Genomic DNA, 23,636 nt, shown 5'->3' with positions numbered 1-23,636 from the left:
AGACTCCGCAACTTTTCTAGGTAGCCTTTTCCAGCCTGAGCACCCGCATAATCAAAAAAGTTCCTCCAAATCTCCAGTCTAGATTTCCCTTGCTGCAGCGTGAATCCACTGCTCCTAGTCTTGTCTGCAGCAACAGAGAAAAGACCATCTCTATCCTTTCTAAATCACCCTGCGGGCATTTGTAGACTGTTACCAGATGGGTAACAATCACCTGCATCCTGATCACTGCAGAAGGATATTAAGGATGCAGCACCCCACCACCCTTTTGGCATCACCATTCCTTGCTATGCATCTACAGTCCCTTTCTGATTGAGAGGGTTGAAAACCCAACATCTTCGCAGCTTAGCCAGTGTCTCTTGAGAGAGTGGCTGAAAGCAGGGGATTAAACAACTGTTGAGTCAGAGTCTATGGGGGAGGGAAAACTTGGACCATCCGCTTCACATGACGATAAGTGTTTCGACTTCAGCACAACTGGACAGACCCAACTTATCTTGCAGGTCTGGTGAGTGTCTGTTACTTGACCAAACCAATGGCATCATCATCATCATCATCACCACCATCATCATTATTCTCATTATTTCAGCTGTTCTACTCACCCGAACCAACTGTTGTGGAAAAGGACCTCTTGAGTTTTCCGGTACATTGATTGGTGGAATGACCCAGTCTCTCTTTTGCCGTCTCAGCCCGTTTGAATTTTGGTGCTGGCGCCATGGCAATAAAGTGTCACTCTGTTGCTGTATGAGGTCGGCAGATGCATTCTTCTTTCCTTTTTGCTGTTTTTGAGGAACAAGAAAGCCAAAGAGCAATTACAGTCCCTTCCAAATAAATACTTTTAGAAAAAAAAAAAATCACTTTGAGGACTATTTCCATAGTGCCGCTTGCCTGCATGGCATGGTCACGTGGAGTTGTAAAAATTATTATTAGCATGATGTAAACATTTCTGCATAACAAAGGCATAATAAACTATATTGGCATCTCTGCTGCCACTTCATTTTCACAAACGTATGGAGCTGTCATTATTAAATCAAGCTGCCTTCCAGAATGTATTGTCTTCATTATGCCAACTGCAGGAAGCTTTAACAGCACATTGGATAAAGGCGTCTGCAAATTTATCATAAATGCAATCTGTCAGGAATAAAAAAGGAAAAAAACCAACAAGTTTCTCTACAACATCAGCGGTAGGTTTAGCTCCATTGTACCAAGTTCACCTGCTCTCTGGCATTAAGACAGCTCCAGTGACTTGCACTATATGATTTTATAGATGTGTGCTAGATGGTCCAACAAATCAGGGCTAGAAGATGATCCTGCTCTTGTGTTGAAAAGGTTAATTAGCTCAAACTCAAGCTCCATGTCAATTGTCTTCTTTGTTTTAAAGATGGGGTTTTAAACTGCATAAATATATATATGTCCTCAGTTATGTGAAAAGCGAAATGGTCTACTATATCTCAGCTTGCAAATGGCTTTCGTTTTGAACCATGTGGTGATCTTCAAAATTTGGGTTTCAGTTTTATCTCTCAAAGACCAAAGATACTGGAGATAAAGTTTGCAGCAATTTGCATTTGGCCAGTTCAAGAAAAAGATTGTGCCCACGGCAAAAATTGGTCCTACTCATAAGAAAATGGCTGTTGCCACTGGTAGAAATGCTAGAATCATGGCTTTGGATTTGCAGATGTGAACATTTCAGAAGGCCAAATCAGAGAAATATAGTACAGGAAACAACCTCAAGAGGTTAGCAAGCCAGTTCCCCCAATCTGAGATGGGCTAAATGCAAAAATTGATGAAGACAAATTTTTCCAAAACTTAAACATTATCTGCACTTCTCAAAGGCAACAAATAAATGGTGGGACTGGGAAGGTGTCATGGCCAGGATTGTGCGCCAGAGACAGGAAAAAGCCACAAAGCTTTGTCATATTTGTCCATACCCTGCATTGTCACAGCATCCGTACTTGACTGGCCAACACTGGTATAAAAGTAAGTACTAAAGTACTAAGTACTTACTTAGCTAGCGATGAGCATGGGAACAGCGTCATAATGTAGCCGTGAGAGGCACTTCTGGTATTGTACTAGGATCAGCGTAGGCGCTGTTGAAGACAGCTTTGGCAGACCCTGAATAGTATAGTATTTCTAATAGGCCTCACCCCAGTGGCTTCCTCTTTAACTCATCTCAGACTTTTTTCCTCTAACACAACAAAAAAACAATAGTACCAAAGAAGACACCAGAAACGATCGTTTCAGAGTAGGCTTATGGCACTCACTATGAGAAAGTTTTATACCCCTTTTGCTTTGTTTTACAGTTGGCTTTTGGTCCCTCCTGGGCTTCCTCCGAGAACAGGTATTTGGATCGGTTTATGTAATTAGCATGTGAACATGGGGACAGATTATGAACGGATGGTCAAATAATTTGTGCTCGGTTGAGTTTACACAGTGGAATGAATCTGAACTAAAGACAGACTTGAGAATTAAAACAAATCCCAAAGCTCCATGTATACTGAAATAATTAGTGTCAGCTCAGCAAGGCAGTACCAGCCTTTTTAGTTTTTATAAAATATTTGCTGGCAGGTGACTAGACAGTGCCTAGCTTGCTTGTCACTCCTGATGATGTTTTCCTACATTAGAATAAATCGCTGACACGACTCTGAATTTGGGATGTGGAATTTCAAAACCGCTTTGCAACAACAATCTTTTTTTCTTTTTTTTTTTTTAAAAACCCAACTTTTTCATCTTCATTTGTTGCTGATATGTTTCTCAGAGCCTTAATTTCTCTTGTGTTGTTTAAATAAGTTGTACACGTTTTTCTGCTGTTTAAAAGCTGTGAGACAAATGTAGTAACAAAGTCTGGTGAGAACGAATGCCAGACCTATTCAGTCTTCTGACTGAAATATCCAAGAACATCCCTGGAATAGCAGCAACAATTAACTATAATCCCCAACAAAATACCATGTTCTTTTGAACATGCAAGGATCTAGAGCCCAAATTAAAATTCAGAATGTAAATATGGAAGCTTAATTAAACTAATTGCTAATATGGCTTCCAATTTTATTTTTGCTGTGAAACAGTTTTCACTTTGCAAAACGACTGTTCGTTCCCACTTGAACCCACTGGCTCTGTGCTTTTTAGAGTCTCTCAGGCAGTGGAATAAGACAGATACATTTTTGGTCCACAGAAAATAAAATGGTCCTCTATTTTTCTCTGGTTCACCTGACTGCTAATTATCTATCTGGATACTTATACAGTTTCATTCTTCAAATACTGGAGCACCACAAGCTCTGGTGCCTCGCACCATCTCACAACACACCTGCAAGGTAACAGATCCTCCATTTTATACATGCACAGTTAGAAAGATTTCCCCAAGGCGACAAAGAGAGTTTTGTTGCTGTGCAGGGTCTTGAATGCCCGTCTTCCACAACCCACACTAGTAACCTGAAGAATGAACCACTCTTCTTTCTACTTTCTAATACAGGCAGTCCTCGACTTAAGACGTTTCGAGTTACAACGAACGACACTTATTAATTGACACCGTTTTGACTTGATGATGCTTGAGCCGACATTACGCCACGCCAGCCAGGGAACAAGTTCACCGCGTCGCCCATCTCCCTGGAGAACATCTGTCCAAACGTCCTTGGACACTTTCTTTAAGAAAGCAGACGAGACTCCAGAAAAACCTGCAGCCAAGACTCCTGAGGAGACTCCAGCCAAGAGCCCTTCAAAAAGTCCAGCAAAGTCACCTCAAAGAAGTCCTTCCAAATCAATATGATTGCTATTTACAATATAAATACATTAATGTAGCTATATTACTCGTCTGTAATTGATTGAGAACAAAATTCTGGGTTATTTTTGGTGAAAATAGGGTATTGGGCATTGGTTCAGGAACCAATCCCCCATTTATAACATTGTTCCTATGGGGAAAATCAGTTCTGAGTTATGACGTTTCGACTTAAGACGCGGTTTCCGGGAACCAATTGTGTCATAAGTCCGAGGACCGCCTGTACCATAAACTCCATTTCGCTCTCCCCCAATCTGCGTTTTCCGTAAGGCCATGTTCTGGACCCAACTTTTACTTCTGCCTAAGCCAGATTTGGTTCAGGAACAGGCAAGGGAACAATGGTAGGCGACGGTGTCCATGTGAAAAGCCCAGTCCAACTGTAATTCTGCCCTGACTACCGAGGGCCTGCCTACAGAATAGCAGCACCCTCTCCTCCAGGCTATGTTCCCTGAAGCAGGATAAATGGGACACGATGAAATGCAGAATTAGGCCTTCGAACTCTTAGCTCATTATTCCATCTACCTACTCAGCAAGATGCACAGATATGGACTCAGGGAAGAACTGTGCCTCCTGGTGCTTATTATTGCCTCTGACAGCCAGCTACGCAGGTCACCATAGATATTTGAGGGGAAAGGTGGCTATGGACTCTCACTCCTTCTCATTATCTGGAATGGAAAAGGATGCATGTTCTGGAGTGCAGAGTCCATGCTCCCCTAAGAAAATGGACTATGGCTGTCCTTAGCCCTTGTGCATTAGATGTATATAAGAAGGCCCTCCTCTTGCTCTCCCCAAACCAGTGTAATTGTTCCACAGACAGGAACAAGCTGACCCTTATTATTATAATTGCAGGCCCCAAAGTATCCTATTTTCTCTTGCTGATTCTCTATGCAGCTCAGTGGGTACAAACGCATTGTGACAGTCACAGGAGCTTTCTATTTTAGGTATGTCTAAGGCTCTTAAACAGGCTGGCATAGCTTGAGTACTGGTCAAAAAGGAAATCTAATTCAACTTTCTGTTAAAGTTTCCTTCCCATATCTGTTGTGAAAAGATGACATTTAAAATGGGTATCATTGTGGTCAAGCTCCATACATCTAACAGGCAAACAAGGACTTCAACAACAGAGCCAATAAAAGGAAGACAGAAAGAAGATGTAGTCATTCAATAAAGATGCTCAACAAAAGCAGCTAGGAACCAAAACTGGGATGAACAGGCTCAAGTTAAAGGAAGGCGAGTGAAGATAAAACATGGGGTTGAAGGAAACAGTTGCAGGGCAGACCGCTTGGGGAAGCAAATTTGTTACCAATTTTGAATTAGTGAAATCATATACTCATGTTCCAGCAATAACGGAATATAGGTATATTTAGTCATTCAAAGGTATCAGAGCAAAATGATAAAAGGATTGCTACTGCAAGTAACTCAAAGGACTCAACATGAGAGTTGTACAAGGACTGAGAGCTGTACTATGGACCGTATACATTCTTGGCAGGTAGGGTCTGTCTTTTTGTTCTGTGTTTATAATGAAATCAGGATCTGTGACAAAGGCTCTTAGATGCTACAGCACTGCAAACAAACAATACTAATGATGAGGATGCAGAATTTGTGCTAATAAAATACTTCTTGCTCTCTGAAAAATAACACTCAAAATAGTCACTGTAAACCTCTGTTACTTTGGATGGAGCAATGACTTGCCTTCTCTCGCAGAGCCTGAGCAGGAAGGACGGGTGCAGATACCTGCAGCCTTAGGAGCCCCCTCATTCTTCTAGGACTCTTGGAGAAACTGGACTGTGGAAAGGTGGATGACTCTCCCCCACACTTATAATAATTTCCCTTCCATTCTGCATTTTCCTTGTAGGACATGTAATCTAAACAGATTTATAAATGATTCCAGAGTATTCTCAATATTTAACATATATGTACATATATATTGCTCCTTGTTAAGGGGATGCCCTGAAGCCTGTTCCGGTCAATGGGAGACCTTCTGTTCAGGCAGCAAATATTGGTCAAGCCCTATTTAGGGGCAACATGAATCTCATGGATGAATGAAATAAAAAGTGCGGTCCTTTTTCAAGGACCTTTCAAACTTTATTAAACAAGCAATTTTACATTCCCAGTTCACAACCTGGTCTCAGTGTGTTCAACAAAGATTTGTCATTGACTTGACAGGGAAGTGATTCTTCCCCTCTATTCAGCACTGGTGAGGCCACATCTGGAGTCCTGTGTCCAGTTTTGGGGCCTCCACTACAGAAAGGATGTCGACAAATTGGAGAGGGTCCTGCAGAGGGCAACAAAAATGGTGTGTGTGTGTGTGTGGGGGGGGGGGGGGGGTTCGGGAGCATGACTTATGAGGAAAGACTGATGGAACTGGGCGGTTGTAGTTTACAGAAGAGAAGACCAAGGGGGATTTAATAGCAGCCTGCAACCACCTGCAGGGGGGTTGCAAAGACTGGACTGTTCTCAGTGGTGGCAGACGACAGAACAAAGAGCAATGGGCTCAGTTGCAGCAAAGGAAGTTTAAGTTAGACATTAGTAAGAATTTTCTAAGGTAGTAAAACACTGGAACAGGTTACTCAGAGAGGTGGTGGAAGCTCCACCCTTGGAGGCTTTTAAGACCCGGCTAGACAAAGCCTTGGCTGGGATGATGTAGTTGGGGCTGGTCCTGCTTTGAGTTTGCTTTGGTTGGACTTCCTGAGGTCCCTTCCAAATGTAATCTTATATGATTTTATGACTTTTAGGAGAGTAAGTTTGGGTCTCATGATCGCATATAAGTGGTCAGGGATACAGCCCTATCCACTCTAGGCCTTTTTCTGAACACCAGCAGATAACACTAGTAGAGTCAGGATGCTACGAGTCAGATCCTCTTCCACTTATTAGGCACCCAAATGAACTTGGGCACCTAAATGTGATCCTATTCCAAGTTACTTGAGTTCTTAAAACAGTTCAGGTGAAAGATGATGGCCCCCAACCCTCCTCTTTGTTGCTTTTTTGCAGTCTAGTTTTAAAGTTAAGATGACATCATGTTACAAAAGCAGACATATTAATAGGTCCTCAGGGACTTGAAGATGGTGGAAGAGGATCATATTTCGGGGTCTAATATGTAGACTAGGATCTGATGCTAAATGGCTGTCCAAGTTAAAACGATAGTATTTTGGATGGCACTAGAGTGCTTGGAGTTACGGCTACACTGGGTTTTTACTGTTCAGCCCTTGAAATAAAGAACTCATGGAGAGTCCCTGTTTGCATTTTGCATTTGCAATAAGGGCAAAAAGTACTTATCCAGCTGATGCCAGGCTTTAAACCCTTGCCATTGTTAGTTTGTGGCGTGTCAAACTTTAACAGGTGGTCTGTTGTACTAATAAGCTCAACGCCCGCTTTCAAAGCAGGTCTAAAGAGGAAATAATTCACATAAGACGAACAGCATCAGGGATTCCAGTAACCACAATTCCCATCTCAGGCAGCAAAGAGAAGGCTGCAAGCCATAGTCTTTTCACTAGTCCACAAATAAAATCAGTGAGTGTGAAATAATACCAGCTTTCACCTTCCGCTACACTTAGCAGTAACCAGTCCAGCCAGCTGGCACCTCTCCCCTTCCAGCCAACCTGTCTTTGATATCAGTCAGCCTCTGGCTACAGAGACATCTGGAAGTTATTATCCAGCAGAGCGTATCACAAACCCATTTACATAACATAATATCATATTTTGTGTTCCTGCTTAGCAGAACATTTTGGATCATGCTAATGTTTGGGTCAATAAGTCACCACGCTCTGCATATAAATAGCATTGTGTCTTAAGGTATATTCTTTGAACATTATTAATTTTAGAGTGATCATCCCTGGACATAAAACCTCTTCCATTCAGCGTTGAAATATATTACCCCGCGTCGTGGGATAAACAATAACCGTGACTGGAGGAGCGGCGAGAGGCTTTCACTTCCAAAATCTCAACGTTACGTATGGCTTACCGAGTTGTCAGCCTTTTCATTTTCATTGCCTCTTAACAGTTTTGGATTACACCCTTCAGAAAACAACTAATATTTTTATTTGGTTGTGGTCTGGGTTAGTATCAATCTTATTGTCTTCCTGAGGATAGACGGCTGGCTTTTTTTAAACACCACAAACCTTTGCAGAGCTATCATTTCTACGTTCACCCCACCACTGCATATTTTGAAAAGTGGCACCATTTCCTACCTCCCCTCATGTATATTTAAAAATATTTAATCTGAAGCATTTTAGCTGGTTTCCATGGTAGCTATGGGAAGTACAGCAGAAAACGATATTTACCAAACACAGAATAAAACAATGAAAATATATCTGAGCTCTTTAACAAAGGAAACATAAGAGTGATGCTAAATAAACATTTGCATGAATTTTGTTCTAAGGAGACAACATTTTGCTGACATCAGTGACGGTAGCGGAGGAAGAATGAGCCCTTTCTTCCCAAAATACACCATTTTCCTACGTTTTGATCTTTTAGTCAGGAAAGGTATTTCATTTTGTGTTTTCACGCAGCATAATGAAAGGTTTGCAGAACAAAAGAGGAATTTATTTATTTTAGGGTAATTGATTCTTTTGTATTTAGGTCACTGCTGAATTCGCCAAAGCTGAAGGCAAGGAAAAAAGTATTGATGTAAGATGATACTTCTTATTTTAGACCAGCTTTAGTGAAGCTGTTGGGTTGGAACGGCGCAGGTGAGGATCCCAAAATCTGTTTCTCTCAATTGTTCTCATACCGGAGGGCTGTTATGGCTGCCTATCCGTTATATTTACAAATAGTTGTAAAGCTGGGTGGTGAATTTAATCAAAGATAGCTTCACGTCACGTCCCATTAGCATCAAAGCATAAATTGCTATTCATGAACGATTTGTGTCAAAGTGTTCAAAAAACTAGCGTTTTAGCAGCAAGATGTTCCAATGTGCACAGTACTTCAGCGGGGGCATTAAATTAATGTGTTTGCAGAGAAGCCACTAATTGACAATGAGACGTGATTTTGGCAGCATATTCCCACTTTAAAGATAATGAACAGTGTTCAGATATACACAAGAACCCCCTCTGCTCCTAAAACTATACTAATAATTTCTGGTATAAACAGGAATAAGGGGAACCAATCCTGCCAGGGTATTTCAAGTGCCAAATCAAGCTGTTTGATCACTGCTACTTACAAAAGCAAACAGTGGAATTTCAGTATTTGTGACCTTTATCAAATCTGGCTACATACAGTCAAGAATGTTATGTTTGGTTAGGAACTCATTAAACAAAATTACCTCTCCGTTTATAGAAACCATACAATTACAGTATAAAACATTTTAATTAAATCAGCTAGTTAAGCAAAAATTCATTACTTTTTTTTTTTCTCATCAGTTAGCAGTGGGGCTGCATAGAGCAGTTCACATTAGAGTCAATTAGTAAGAAAAATTGTCAGATTTGGCAAGTGCACAGGCTTCCATAATACATCAACTGAGAGACAAGGAAAAGTTTGAACGAGATTCTCACAAAGCCTTCTCCCCCAAAGGAGGAAAATGAGGTGGGTAAAATGCACACGCATGCATTTTGCGTGCCAAGCACTTACACTTGCTCAAGGAAACTGGTGTGTTTATGCGACCAAGCTGAGCCGCTGTCTCTATGCACAGCCCATTACCTGGTATTTGTGCAAGAAAAAGGATGTGTGCACGCCGATTTAAGATTCCTTCTCAACTGCAGTAATGTTATAGTGGTGTTGCAACTACGATGGTCCAGAGAATATGCGAGAAGCAAGTTTTGTTAGGCAATATCTTTTATGATACCAACCTTATAGTTGAGAGAAATGTTAGACAACCTTTTGGACACAAAATGCCTTTTTCTCAGGCCTGGGAAAGAAGCAGATGAAGTCTAAGATCAACAGCAGGTAGAGCAATGACATGTAAAGCAGCAATAGTGGGTAGAGCAATGGCATGTAAAGCAGCAATAGCGGGTAGAGCAATGGCATGTATAGCAGCAATAGTGGGTAGGGCAATGACACGCAATGACAAAGTAAAGAATTACTACACAGTTGGTTCAACAAAAGATATTACCAACCCCATCTTGCTTCTTTATTTCTGATTCTGCAGTAATGATCATGATGCATATTATGCAGCTGGCAGTTTCCATGAGTTTTGGAAAATGTGGTTCCACGTAACTCATCACTAAAACGCAATCAGCTTTGCTGAGAAATACAAGCCCTTCACAACACTATAAAATAATTCAGGAAGCAAAATAAGAATGTCTGAGCCAGCTGAAAGCACGAGAGGACAATTTTAGTTAGGTGGAATACAATTATCTGGTTTGGGATTTGGCCACGATATCAGAACCCTATTCTTTTGCATAAGAAAGTGTGTTGTTGGCCAATCCCTCTAAGCAAATCCCTCTAATGGAACTCACAGTGTTAAAGCATTGGTTCCTCTACCGACTCACCAACGACAAGGTTTCCCTTAGAGGTCTCCCATGCAAAATAATAAGTAAAACGTGTCAGGAACCAGGAGGCAAAGTAGCTGTAGTGGAGGGAGAGAGCTACTACAAATAAACCACACAGGACTATGAAGAAAGGATCATTAGAAATGGGCCAATTGTTTTTGTACAGCCCGAAGTCATCACGTTGGCTTTCAAGATTCACTGTCAAACTTTCCTTCCCCTTTCCTCCTGGGCAGGATTCCTTCCTCTCACAGGTACATACCTTGCCAAACAGGCTCTGGCTCCATCCCTGCTATGCTTTCATCTACTTCCAAACACTCATCCATGGGTTTTTTTCTTTCCTGTACAACTCTCTGAATGCTGTTTGAATTATTGGACTAGCAGGAGGTGACAACATCATCTGAAAGTAGAGATCTTGATGTATTTTTCCCTCTTCATTTCAAGGTTTGAACATCTTATCCCAACAAGAAAAGGTTTGATGAGATCATGCTTCCTTATATAACTCCCTACACCAACCTGACCTGTTTCACATTCCCTTTTGAAGCACCAGTGCTACTTAGGTATAAGTGTTTAAGAAACACCGATATTACTTTTGTATTCTTCTCTTTTCTTGCGTTTATGAAAGCCACTTTTACCTTCGTCAAGTCAAAGTCCTTCCCATAATTGGCACAAGCCACAATATTTTCAGAGTACTAGTGCTTCTCAAGAACTTGGTTGTTAAATTACAGAACTCCTAAACCCCATCTGCTATTGTGATTGCCTGAATTCATGTTATTTGCTCAGACACTTATGTGGCTGTATGATGGAACAAGGAGAGCACCTCTATGATTCTTATCTTGCTTATTACAAAATAAGAACACCATTGCAACTTGATGTTAACTCTCTTACTTTGCAAACATCTTGTCAAAAGAGGGGGCACGAAATACCTGAGCTGGAAGACGTAAGCTGCTGAGCAGTTGTCCTTGCTCTCCCACCAACTTCCTCAATGGCTTTGAGCAAATAATATTAGGGCCAAAGTTTTAAAACAATGAAATCCTGTTCTCTTCACTCATGTGGCTCATCTAATCGAACTGATCCTACTTGGGGCTGTTGATCGAGGGATGATGCTTATAGATTTCAGGGATAGGAAGAGAAGTAAAATGTTGCTACCTAAGTTGTCTGGAAAAGCTAATGCAAATTAAGATGGCAAGACAGGAATCCCAAATCCTGTGGGTTTTTTTTCACACAAGCAAATGCACTAAATATGCCATGATGATCATGAAAGCCTAATCATACAGTTAAGATATTTGATAACCAGCTCCCTAAGAAAATCCTTTATGGAGAACTGTGTTCTGGATAGATGCTCATCTGGCTGGCAACAAGACTTGTTTAAAACGATCCTGTATCAGTGCAGAATTCTCGTTTAATTTCTGTGAACTACATCACGAATGCACATCATGGTGGAAACTATTGGTGGAAACATGGTGGAAGAAGGCCAAGAGGGGACCTGATTGTGGCTTACCACTGCATCAGAGGTGTACATCAGAGGCTCGGTGATTCACTGGGCACCCTGGGGGAAAACTAGAAACAACGGCCACAAACTGCTGGAAGATAGTTTCAGGTTGAACATTAGGAAAAACTTCTTTACAACTAGCGTGTCCAGGCTATGGAACAAGCTCCCCCCAGAGGTGGTGCAATCATCTACTCTAGAGGTCTTCAAGAGAGGATTGGACAGTCACCTGGCTGGGGTTGTCTGACCCTAGATGTCTTTCCTGCTCATGCAGGGGGCTAGACCCGATGATACTTCGGGGTCTCTTCCAGCCCCCTGATTCTATTCCATGACCAGTTTTTGAGTACTTACGCATTAGAGATGCCGAGTACAGCCAAGCTACAAAAAAGTTTCAGCATCAAGATCAGCTTTCCCAGTCCTGCACACCTACTATCATTAGTTCAGTCTGTAACCAACCATTCCAGGCAAAAACTGGGCTCATCAACTCATTCTCAATAACTCAGGCAGAAGATGATACGCTATCTTCTGCAGCTATGAAAGCCAACAATGATGATAAGCCTTCAGAAATAAAAAGCAAAGAAGCCCCTTAAAAAGTTTGTTTAGGAACTGAAGTGAACTTTACTTCAGAGGGCCCCAATTTTTTATTTAAAAAAGCTTTAACATTGTAAGACATCCCTTCTATGTTTAATATTTATGCATAATGTACTTTGAAGATAGCATGAGCTAGTCAAATGCTGTATGTACTCCCTGTTTTGAATACATTAGTAACTTTTTCTACTGGCTTTTTAATAAACTGGTAAAAAAATTATTTCTGGCCCTTTATGCAGTGTTTGGGTTCCAGCCCTTTCAAGCCATCCCCTGGTATTTTAGCAGGATCTTCCGATGATGAAGTTTTTCCTCTCTCATTCCTCAGTTGAGCAAAGCACTCAAGCACTTGCTTTGTTGAGTGAAGGTTTTAAGCAGTTGAAACGATACCTTTTTTCTGGGTAATTAGAAAGGTTTGGTAAGTCCATGCAGGCGGGACACCTGTGTTTCACTGGTTTGTTCTTGTCACCCTCTGGACTGGTAAAGCCTGGGAGGGAGATTATCAAGTCACTTAACAGTGATATACACTTTCAGCAAAGTAAAGAGTCACACTGACAAGTTTGAAAGAACTCCAATCCTTCTTTGCCACCAAGGGTTTAACGACTGAGAGGCAAGCCTGTGAGAAGATGAAAAATGGGTAGGTTCCCACTGGTCCAACTGAATACGTTTTAAAAGATGTCCCTTCATCAACATGCCTATAATGATGCTTGTCCTTGAATTAGGCCCATATTTACAAACAATGATCGGGACGAATTGCCACGGCCATGACATTTATTTTTCGGTGCTATAGTTCAGAACATCTTTTCGACCCGGTAGTCAGATTTCGGCAGTTAACAACAAAGAACACTGAAACAAAGGTTAAGGGCTTTGATCAAGTCGGAGCAAAGCATAAATCATAGATAGGTAAGGTGGATCTCTCCAACTGTTTTCTTTTGTTGGAAGAAGAGATTTTTGCTGTGTAGTTAGCTCTGTTCCCGTTTTATAAGTGGATGAATGAATTTCGCTTTGCGATGGGCTTTTACTACCTTTCTGAGCCCGTCCCTAGGGTAGGATGGAGACTATATAAAAAGGTAACATTAGTAAGTTTGGCTCTAAAATTGTATGAAACCCGGTTCATTTTTCAAAGGTGCTGAGGACTTAAAGCTCATGCCGACTAACGGCAGGCCTGGGTTCTCAACCCCTCTGCAAGAGCAGGCTGAATGCGTGTACACAGTTTCATGAACGGGATTTGCAGCTGATGCTGTGATTAAATCCTGGGTGGTCAAATTCATTTAAGCATTAAATTTCCCCAATTATCATGGTCAGTCTCACTGTCAACAGCTATACATTATTAATTTTATTAGTCAACTCTACCACAGACATTAAATGTCCTCCTCCTTTTCAAGGATCTGGTTGAGTTAATTCAGTCCTTTTGTGACCCAGTCAAAACAATGCTTTTTAAAAACACTTTTAGCCTACTCTAATGAAATGCCAGCGATGATAAGTTAAGGACTCTGAATGAGGCAAATACCTTTAACAGTCTTGTTCCAGGAGACGGTCACGTTCATGGTGTGTAGGGGCTGATTCTACACCCGGTTCATGAAAGAACGGCAAAATAAGATGGGACATAACATGATGTAGGCAGGGCTTACATCAGTAGTGACATTTTGACACAGATCTCAATACAGTCTTGTTCATCTTGGTTGCAGAGGTACATAATTTGCAATGTTTTAGTTCTACAATTTCCCTTGACTTCAAGTGGCCAACCCTGCCTTCAGCTCTGAAAAGTTGGGAGGGAAGGACAATAAGTGATTGAGCCTTGCAAAGAGAATAATTTGAGTATAGAACGAGATTTCTCCCAGAATAAACAGAGAAGATGGCTGTCATTTCGCACATACGCTCTCAACGTCTCTGTCTTCTGGAGCCTCTTCTGCTGAGAACTGTTCCCAATCTCTTTCTGTGATATTGATATTCATTTATGAAGTGATAATGACAGATAAACACAAGATAGCAATGAAGAAAAAGCAGTCTGCTACAACTGATTTAATATGCTTGGACACAGGTACAGAAAAGAGGGAGGCCAGACTGCATTTTGTGGTCTAACTCTTCACCTGCTGCAAAATGGCTCAGGCCCTAGGGTCACCGACTTCAAGGGATGACTGGAATAATGGAGACTGAGGAGGGCTCAGGCGCTCATTTTGTACAGACTGATGGGGGCAGCGCGTGGGCTAGAAGGTAGATGGATATGGAGACATTCAGACTCGGGGCAATTTCAGTTTCTGCACATGCGGAAGGTAGAATATGTTGAAGATTGACGCCTCCAGATATATCACTGCTTACAAGTATTACGCTAAAGCAAAAGATGGAAACTAAGATGAAAACTAAATCAATGGGTATTTGACGGGGAAGAATACTGGAATGAAGAAGACGCTACACAGCTAATTCCAGATAAGTAAAGCCTCACAAGCTGATTGTTTTTTCTTTTGGAGTATTATCCCATTCAGGTTTATCTTTCATAAATGCTGATGTGAGCTATAAGGGCTTAATAAACAACAGTTTCTTTTCCTTTTTCCTTTTTTTTTTTTATTGTGTGTGTGCAAATTATACCCACAGGTCCCATTGACACTTTCAATTGCAACAACAGCCAGTCAGATGAGAACAGCGTAAGAAACTTTATCTTAAGTATTTATTGTTATGCTAGAATATCACTCAGTTTCCTCTGGGGTAATTCAGCACTCCGGTGGGAAATATGTGACCTCATTTGCATTTTCTAATTGAATTGCTATCAGGTTTCCTGCAAGACTGAACAACAAAAAAAAAAGTTCCTACAGTTACTAACACCACTTGTGTTAACCAGAAAAAGGTTTACCTTCAAGTGGCTGCTAGGAGAGGAAGAAAAAGAAATCTATTCTTTATGGCTCGTAAATTGCCTTGGATTTTTATACTTACCCTCTTTGCGATCAATTTTATCCTACTCTAATGAAACTTAGATATTGTCATTAAAATCCTTCTACTACAATGGTTTCCACTGGAAATTTGCCTGCTTTGCTGTGGTAAACGGATAGAGTTACCTCATGTTTATTCAGCAATGCCTACCCTTCCTTTAATCAACGGGGCACATACTGAAATCAGACTGTGCAGTTATCTAAGACAATTAGCACATTTTAAGGGTATGATATAAAGAAGAAACAGGGTCAGGGTACTAGGCTCACCATTAAAACGTCAGCTTTCAACAAGAGCAACCACGCTGCGATGGCTGAGATACATGTAGCTCTGATTCTTCAATGCAAGCTCAGACAGACGGTTTGAATTCAGTGCCAACTCCACCTGGGCACAGCGGTCTGCACGGTCCTATTTCAGGGCTTCTGAAATTCAGCAGTGTCCCTGTCTTGTAGGTAGAGCTACAGCCCCCATCACCACAGGACAGGAGCATCTCACGTTCTTTAATGTATTTAACCACACGCACTTCTGTCAGCCAGAAAGGTATCCAGGTTTTAGCCGTATTGGTGTAGTGGCAAAAGCAATCAGGACTCATGGTAGAGGTGGTATCTTTTATTAGACCAACTGGATTTTTGCAAAAAAAAAAAAAAGTCTTTAATTGCAAGCTTTCAGGCATAAACACCCTTCATCAGGCATCGGAGAAATAATTGTAAAAGTTCTCCTGGGTACAGTCTTTTCTCCGATGCCTGATGAAGGGTGTTTGTGCCTGAAAGCTTGCAATTAAAGAATTTCTTTTTGCAAAAATCTAGCTGGTCAAATAAAAGATATCATCTCTACCATGAGTCCTGATTGCTGAGAGAGAGAAAAGTGCTTATGTTCATTTTACATGTGGGGGACTGAGGCACAGAGGAACTAACAGACCTGCCCAAGGTCACACACACACCGTCTTTGGCAGACAGAGGTGTAACTAGTGTGTTTGCACCCTGGACAGAGAGGACAGAGAGCAGGGGAAGGGGTCTCAGTGTTACCTGCCTTGGAGACTTGAACACCCCAGCTACTGCTGCTTCCACTGCGGCAGCACAATCAACGTACCCCCTAAATTTGCACCCGGGGCTGGTGCCCCACTAGCCCAACCCTAGCTGGGGCTGGAAACCCAATTTCCCAAGTCTTATACTAATGCCCTCGCTATTTGGATAAATTCTCCTCTCTCTAATGCTTGTAGCACAGTAACCATTACTACAAGCTGGTTTTTAAGTGGTGCCCATTCCAGGTGGCGCAATCATTTCCTCAAGAAATTTAAATTTGCTGAAAATTATGAACCGTATGTTGTTTCCCCTTAAAGGAACATGCTGCTAGGGAGAAAAGGGGAAGGAAACCTTGTTACTCAGAGTACTTGTGCAGCAGATGGCCATCCGATGGAGGGGGATGGAGGAGCACAGGTGAATGCTCATCAGACCAGACCAGAAGGGCATGCCTCCTCCAAAATTACATACCAGCAAACAACCAGGCACTGATTGCAGGATGCTGGGGGACAGATTCATAGTTATCCCAAACTATCAATCATGTACGTAAATCAGTCACAAGCTTACAAAGGAAAATGAGGGATGCTGGTTGCCCGCACCAAATTGGAGACTGCACAATAATGGCTTGTAGTTCTCGGGAAAAAAAGCTTGCCAGAGTCAGAAAAGTCCCTAACACAGTTGCCTGTAGATGCATTTTCGCTTGAGTCATATTATATCTACTAAGAATACTTGTCAAATGTGTTCCCTGGAAGGTCTATGAAATGCCGGTTATTAGGGTCGCGACCTGAAACAAATCGAACTGGATGTTGTTGGTTTTCAGCGCGGCAGTGTTATCTTTGAAAATGATCCCACTATCATGTTTGTTTCTTTGGTAAACAAAGCATTATTTTTTTGCAAAAAGCACAAGTGCTTAAATAAAACACAAGTTAGATGCTGGTAATGTGGACCCACAATAAAACTGTCTGTGACCTTGTCATTAGTCTTGTTTTCCATATTTTTTTCAGCCTCAAACTATTCACTAATAAGGCTTTTAGAAAGGAATGATCTGAATTTTAAAAAGCTGTAGCTCCGCGTTGAACCAGAGTTCAGCTTATATTATCAGTAGATGGATTTCCAAATATTTTGCTAAAGGAGAAATGGGTGTTCACCGAGTTTTCTTTGTGCTTTTGGCTGAGCTGAGCTGAAACTTTGAAGTCGTACATAAGTTACATTACTTTGTTCCTCCAGGACTGAATCACTGCGGGCGCGTCTACACGTTCTGTAATACGCTGTAGTTGCTATGCATTACATTTAGTACTTGGTTAGTCGAGTACTAAATCAATGCGCAGTAACTTGTGCTATGTAGCGCCAGCCGGCGCACGGCTTTTTAATGACACTTACTGCGCAGTAGCCCAATACTACTGTGCAGTAGAGTATTAGCATGGTTTTTGCCTGGCACACTACTGTGCAGTGCTTTTAGGCTACTGTGCAATTAGCATCTCATATAGACGTGCCCTGTAACAGGGAAGCAGTGTTCCTTTTGTTACTAAGTGGAAACACAGATGATACAACATGCGGGGCTTAATTATGTCTAGCATGAACTAAAGTCGTCCTGGGGAATGGGGCGGAGGGGAAGCATATATTTATACAGATGTATGACTCACCCTAGCTCTGGGGTGAATATACTGGGTGACCGCAGAATGCAATTCCTTTGAATGCTCCCCCCCTCATTTCTCTCTGCAGGTAAAAATTGGCCCAAAGGGAAAGGAGAGAGCTAGACACACTGCATGAGTCACTGGCATCACTGTAAAGCCTGGAGAAAAATAATGTGTCTCTGATCTGCCCCTGGGAGTGCAGTGAATCGACGTTGTTGCCAAGAGAGGGTTGCGTTTAAATGGCACAGTGCACCCTTCTGATGGTGCCTTCTTCTGCACATATCCAGGACAATAAAGATATAACAACAACAATAATAAATGTGTATCTTGCTTCAGGAAAGAGCCCTTAAGTATTGACTGGTGAGTATTGTAAGCCTTTGGCACCAGCTTGCATTATTCAACTCCAGTTAAGGGAGGACATGGGCACTCAGTGGACTGGATGCCTGCCACAAAGGTGCCATGTTGTGCCTGACTGCCCTTTTGGCCAAGGGAGGCTTTGTGCCAGCATGTGTTTCTTATCAGGCAGCCACCACGCTCCTAGTCCTTGTTGTCTTTTGAAGAAAACAAGCTTAAATCTCCAATCTGGATCCCCTCTATGAGAGCGCTCGGCTCTTCCACTGGGCTGCGGAAAGAGACAGATGGCTCATTGAAAGAAATTTATCATCGTACCATGCTGGTAGAAGAGTCCACGGGTCAAATTCTGCTCTCAGCTATAGCTATGGAGACGGAGTCAATGTGCAACTCAAGCTTTAAACTATTTCACCAGAGAGCAGAATTTTACCCTGTGTCGCTTGAGAAGAGACTAGTTAAATTCTGGCAGGAAGATAGGCACAGGATCGATTCGCCATACCTTTAATTGGAGGGAAATGGTGAACAATAAAAAGCAAAGACACGACAGTCTGAAAAATCCTCTATAAGGCAAGAAGCTTCTCTATATAACAGAACTAAGTCATCAGTTAAAAACATACAAGTCTGAAATAAGGAGCATCTTCCCTAATAATGCCAAGTGAAAGCACGTGCAAGGAAGGGAATAAGCTTGCAAGACGCTGGCCACTGTTTGTGGCTTTTCCTATTTAGAAACCTGCCCTTGTACATATGACGAGACAGACTGTGTAATGCACGCCTATATTATGTTAATCTTTTTACAGAAATAGGGAACACATGCAGATTTAGTCAAGAAAACGGCCTCTTTACCTTGTGACCACTGTGTTGCGACTTGTCTCCCACCAGCAGTCTGACCATTGTTTCCCATCTCTCTAGGGTTTGGTGGTCCCAGGCAGTCACCACAAACATTGTCTGCTTTGAAGGGGTATGCACCGGATGGGCAGCATAGACAGTCCCATCTGTCCTCACCTTGAAGTCCAAGTTGTTGGTTTCGTACCGAACTCCCTTGTTCCCGACACAGCCATTAAATTTTACTAGAATAGGAGGCAAGAGACAGAGGAGAAGTGTGAGATGGGTATGATAAGAAAAGCAATCAAACACAAGTTTCAGACATTTAATTTTCAGCGATGTGCTCTATATCTCTAATAACCATCAAGGAAATGATTTAACTGTTTCTTCGACCTTTCAGGAATGCTCCTGTGCTTTATCTCCAGCCCCAGGGGAAGGAGCTGCAAGCCATTTTTAAAGTATTTGATACAGTTTCATTAGATCTAAAATGCAGCTGTTCCCCATTTCTACAAGTGGATTTCTCCCTTGTCACCATTATCTTTTAAATTCAACTGGAGTCTATTACCCACGCTGTGGGTATTCTTTGCACAAAATGTATTCTGTTTCCTTAATCCTTCAACAATCTACCCACTAGATAAGATATTTGTACATGCTTAACTGAAACGTAAAGCCCCATAACAATTCAATTATCAGCAATATGTAACTTAATAAAGAGAAATTAAAAAATCATTTTAGAAAATGTATCCCTGTGCTGAAGTTTCATACATGCAGGCAGCACAGTAATCTGCTATCTGACCGCTCTCTATACCACATTCCTGTGAAAAGGGCAGAACTCTAAAACAGGTCCAAAAACACAACACGGAGCCTAAAAAATAGGGTGTCTGCTCAAGGGTCCCTTAAGGTCGAAATCTATTTTGCACTTAAAATCGAATGATGGTAACGTATTGTCGTGCTAACAAGTACTTTTTTGCTGACACCTGGCTGAACATCACAAATGCTGGGCTAAAAAATATCCTTATCTGTGAAATAGCAAAATTGACAGATTAGATGGATTTGAACCTGCAACCATTTGCACACAATTAGATCACTTTCTGCTGCACCATTAGTTCATTGGATAATATGCACATATATTACACCAGATAAAATATTTCAAGGAAGTGCAAATGGATATACAGCTAAGGTACTTACATGGCACCTATTACTGTAGCATCTCAGTGCTTCATGGTCTTTAATACATTTATCCTCATAACACCACTGTGAAGTACTGCCAGCCTCATTTGCTATACAGGGATCAGAGGTGCAGAGTGACAAAAAGACTTCCCAAAGTCACATGGGACGTATGTAGTGGAGCAAGGAACTGAATCTCAGTCTCTTGAGTCCCCAGTTAGTGGCCTAGCCAGCGGACCATCCTTCTGCTTTATTATGCACAATGCATCCCTTAATGAGCGCGGTACTGAGTTTGTTTCTTAACGGCGCTGGCTTGAAAAGGCTTTCCAGACTGCATATTTATTTAAATGACATTAGTACATTTTTATATCTGTGCTGTTGGAACTGTCACCTAGCGCTGCAGTAAATTATGAGGCACCAACAGCAAATGTCACATTTTGCTGATAAAAAAAAAAAGATGGATAAAGTTACCTAGTATTTTTTTTAAGTGGGTATTAAAGCAATTACGGGGGGAGGGTTTTGTTTTTAGGTAATTTCACTGTCACAGATTACATGATTTAATTACTGATTATTCTAAAGCCCGGGGGGTGTGTGGCGTGGCGGGGGGGGGGGGGGAGGGGGGCTCCTTGATATTTTGTTTAATAACATTTATTTTTCTATGCCTTCATTTTTCATTATTGCTAGGTTTGCAATAAATAAACTTCTATGTGCATCTTCTTGTCTAGAGTTTTTCACTTTAGGCATCTGCCCCATTTGCTATATGGGGCAGATGCCCCCCCCCCAAACCACCCCGGACTACAATAACACGTTTTTCTATGTAATAAGATCTGATATCTCCTCCTTTGTTCTGGGTGCTAATGAAAATGATTCCTCCTTTTATCTAAGAAACAGAGTATTACAGTACTGTTTCTATGGCCCACTTTCTGAAGGTCTAGAAATTTTGGGTCCAGTCCGTGATGCCCCTGAAAACAGAAGACGTTGAGCAAAATGAAAGCTCAGGCCCTCTGTTTTTGCAAAAGCAAAGCTTGTGCATTCAAGGGGAGTTCTGCTTGACCTGGGGATGTGGGCAGCGCATAGGAATAGACCTCACTTGATTTCAATAAAAAAAAGTTAGGATTGTTTCGGGCCACAAGAGTTCTGACACGGAAAGGAACTTGAATCAAAGCTCTTTCACCTTGTGGCTGTCTGGATTGAAGAGTCTTATTCAAGCCCATGAAATGTTGCTTTTATATTGAAATTGCTGTCAAGTTACTGCATGAAGACAGAACTGTCGCTCTCAGCCCACTGAACTCAAATAGAGGCCTTCATTGGTTTCAATGAGCTTTAAATTGCAGCTCGAAGGAAGCACACCCAACACTTCTGACAGCATCAGAAACAGGCCATGATAAGTGCTTGTAAACGAGATGTCATCAGAAAACTGTGATGTATTTAGCATTTTAAGGGCAGGTTTGCAATACCACCTAAGGGCTTTAGAGATTGACTTCCACTGGGATTTATGCTCCTAAATCTCTTAGGAACTTTTGAAAATCTCCCTTACTCATAGCTACATTAAATATATAGAAACATGTTATGGTGTTAGACAGATGTAGTATGGTCAATTAATAAGTTGTTTTCAGAAAACTCCTCTCTTTTGTTCAGTGCACGTAAACATTATGTAAACTGGAGAATGATTAAGCCTTTCATTTATGCCAGGGCACTGTAAAAAGCAATCAAATTCAGTTCTGTAATTGGTATGGTTTTCTGCAATACCTATATATCATACACATAAAGTATAATGGATAATTAAGACAGACAGACAAAGCAAGAACGTTATAATTGCGGCAATTCAGTGCTTATTCTAATTTAGTAAAGATTAAACAAATACACAAAGTACTACTAATTGGGTGAAAAGAAAGCCTTCCTATATGTTCATACTGATTCAGTATTCAAAATACTTAAACATCTGCTTAAGACACAGTGCACTGCTCCAATATGCTGCTCTTGTGTCATATGTCACTATGTCGACTTTTATGCTCCATTATCTAAAAATGGCTACCTCTTAGACAAAGTCCCTCTGTGATTCACTAATTACTTCCATTAGTTTAAAACAAACTTGACTAGAGACAGAGAGGATCCTGAGAGAAATTAAGTCTAATTTTTTAAACAAGCAAAGTCTCTGCTCCATACTGTTCCACACACGATACCATAGATAGATGAATTAAATATGAGGAACTCCTCCTTGACTGAGGTCTTAGGAGAGCAAAAAGAGAGAAGACTTCAAGGACACCAGAATCTGTGAAGTTTTGCCGTTATGGAGATCTCAGCCTTGCAAAGCTGCCTGAATAATGATTAAATATATTAGGCCAAGTTCAACTTTAGTATCACTTCATTAGCTGAAGTAGAATGACACTGGGGATGCATTTGGTGCATTGTGGATAGAGAGAGCGATACACTCCAACGTCCAAGCAATTTCTAGCTTCACTGGGAATACTTGCACAAAGGGCTCACAATCTGGCCAGAGCAATCACTATTACGTTCTCTTCTGTACGTCCTAAAATGCTCTCTTAGGTTTCAATCCTGAGAGATACTCTGCCATTGCTGACTTCGGTGAGAGCTGTGAGTGCTCAACACCTGTCTGGATCAAGTCCATAGTGACTCAACACACTAATGTTTTCTGTATCATTTTCATCTCTCACCAATACATCATGCCGATGACAGATAGGAATTTATTTATGTCCTCAATCGGATGATACATGATTGTATGCTACAAAAACTGCTTCAGCAAATTATGCAAAGGACAAACACCACGCTGAAAAAAACCCTTCTATGGCAGCTCTATCAGCCTTTGCTGTATAATCTTGGCTGTGACCTCAGGTGAACACATAACTATTAGGGCTGTTAAACGATTAAAAAAATTGATTGTGATTAGTTGCATGATTAAAAAATTAATTGCAATTAATCACAATTTTAAATCGCACAGCTAAAAATTGAAAATTATGCACAGAAAAACTCAAAGTTGTGCAAAATTATGCAGGTATTTTGTATGTTTTGGGGGTGGGGGTGTGTGTGGGGGGGAATTTGTGAAGTTGTGGGGGGCTGCGGGGGTGTGTGTGGGTTTTGGAGCCCAGGGAGGGGGGTCCCTGCACACCCTGGCAGGATGTGGGGTACTGTGGCTCAGGAGCGAGGGGCAGCAGCAGGGATGGAGGGGCTGTGGCTTGGCAGTGAGGGGCAGACACACACACTACCCAGCAGGTAAGTGTATGGGGTGGGGGGAAGGGGCATAGGGGAGCAGATGGAGGCCCCCAAGGTGAGGGAAGGAGTGAGCAGAGGCAGGGCTGGGGTGAAGGGATCCCAGGGCAGGTTGTGAGCTGCGGGTGGCTCATCCAGGCGTGCGATGAGGCTCCCACCGCTGTGCACACCCCAGGGGAGACATGGGGGCATGTGCCCCTGGATTTGTGCGTGGGGAGGTGGCGGGCTGCTGCTGCG

At 41.7% G+C, this 23,636-nt stretch overlaps 1 protein-coding gene across 1 annotated transcript in view; it reads right to left on the bottom strand.

The window, feature by feature from the left end:
• Positions 1-23,636, bottom strand: part of CDH4 (cadherin 4) — a 759,836-nt gene that overhangs the window by 218,729 nt on the left and 517,471 nt on the right. Inside the window, exons 6-7 of the mRNA XM_006025923.3 lie at positions 19,026-19,249; positions 597-773 (exon numbers count right to left, since the gene is read on the bottom strand). Of these exons, the coding sequence (XP_006025985.2) occupies positions 597-773; positions 19,026-19,249 (401 nt within the window). The remainder of the gene's footprint in view (positions 1-596; positions 774-19,025; positions 19,250-23,636) is intronic.

This window comes from Alligator sinensis, unplaced genomic scaffold (assembly GCF_000455745.1).
Source record: "Alligator sinensis unplaced genomic scaffold, ASM45574v1 scaffold1046_1, whole genome shotgun sequence".
Lineage (NCBI taxonomy): Eukaryota > Metazoa > Chordata > Crocodylia > Alligatoridae > Alligator > Alligator sinensis.
The sequence above is the reverse complement of the archived record's forward strand: the minus strand, read 5'-3'. Positions and strand labels throughout refer to the sequence as shown.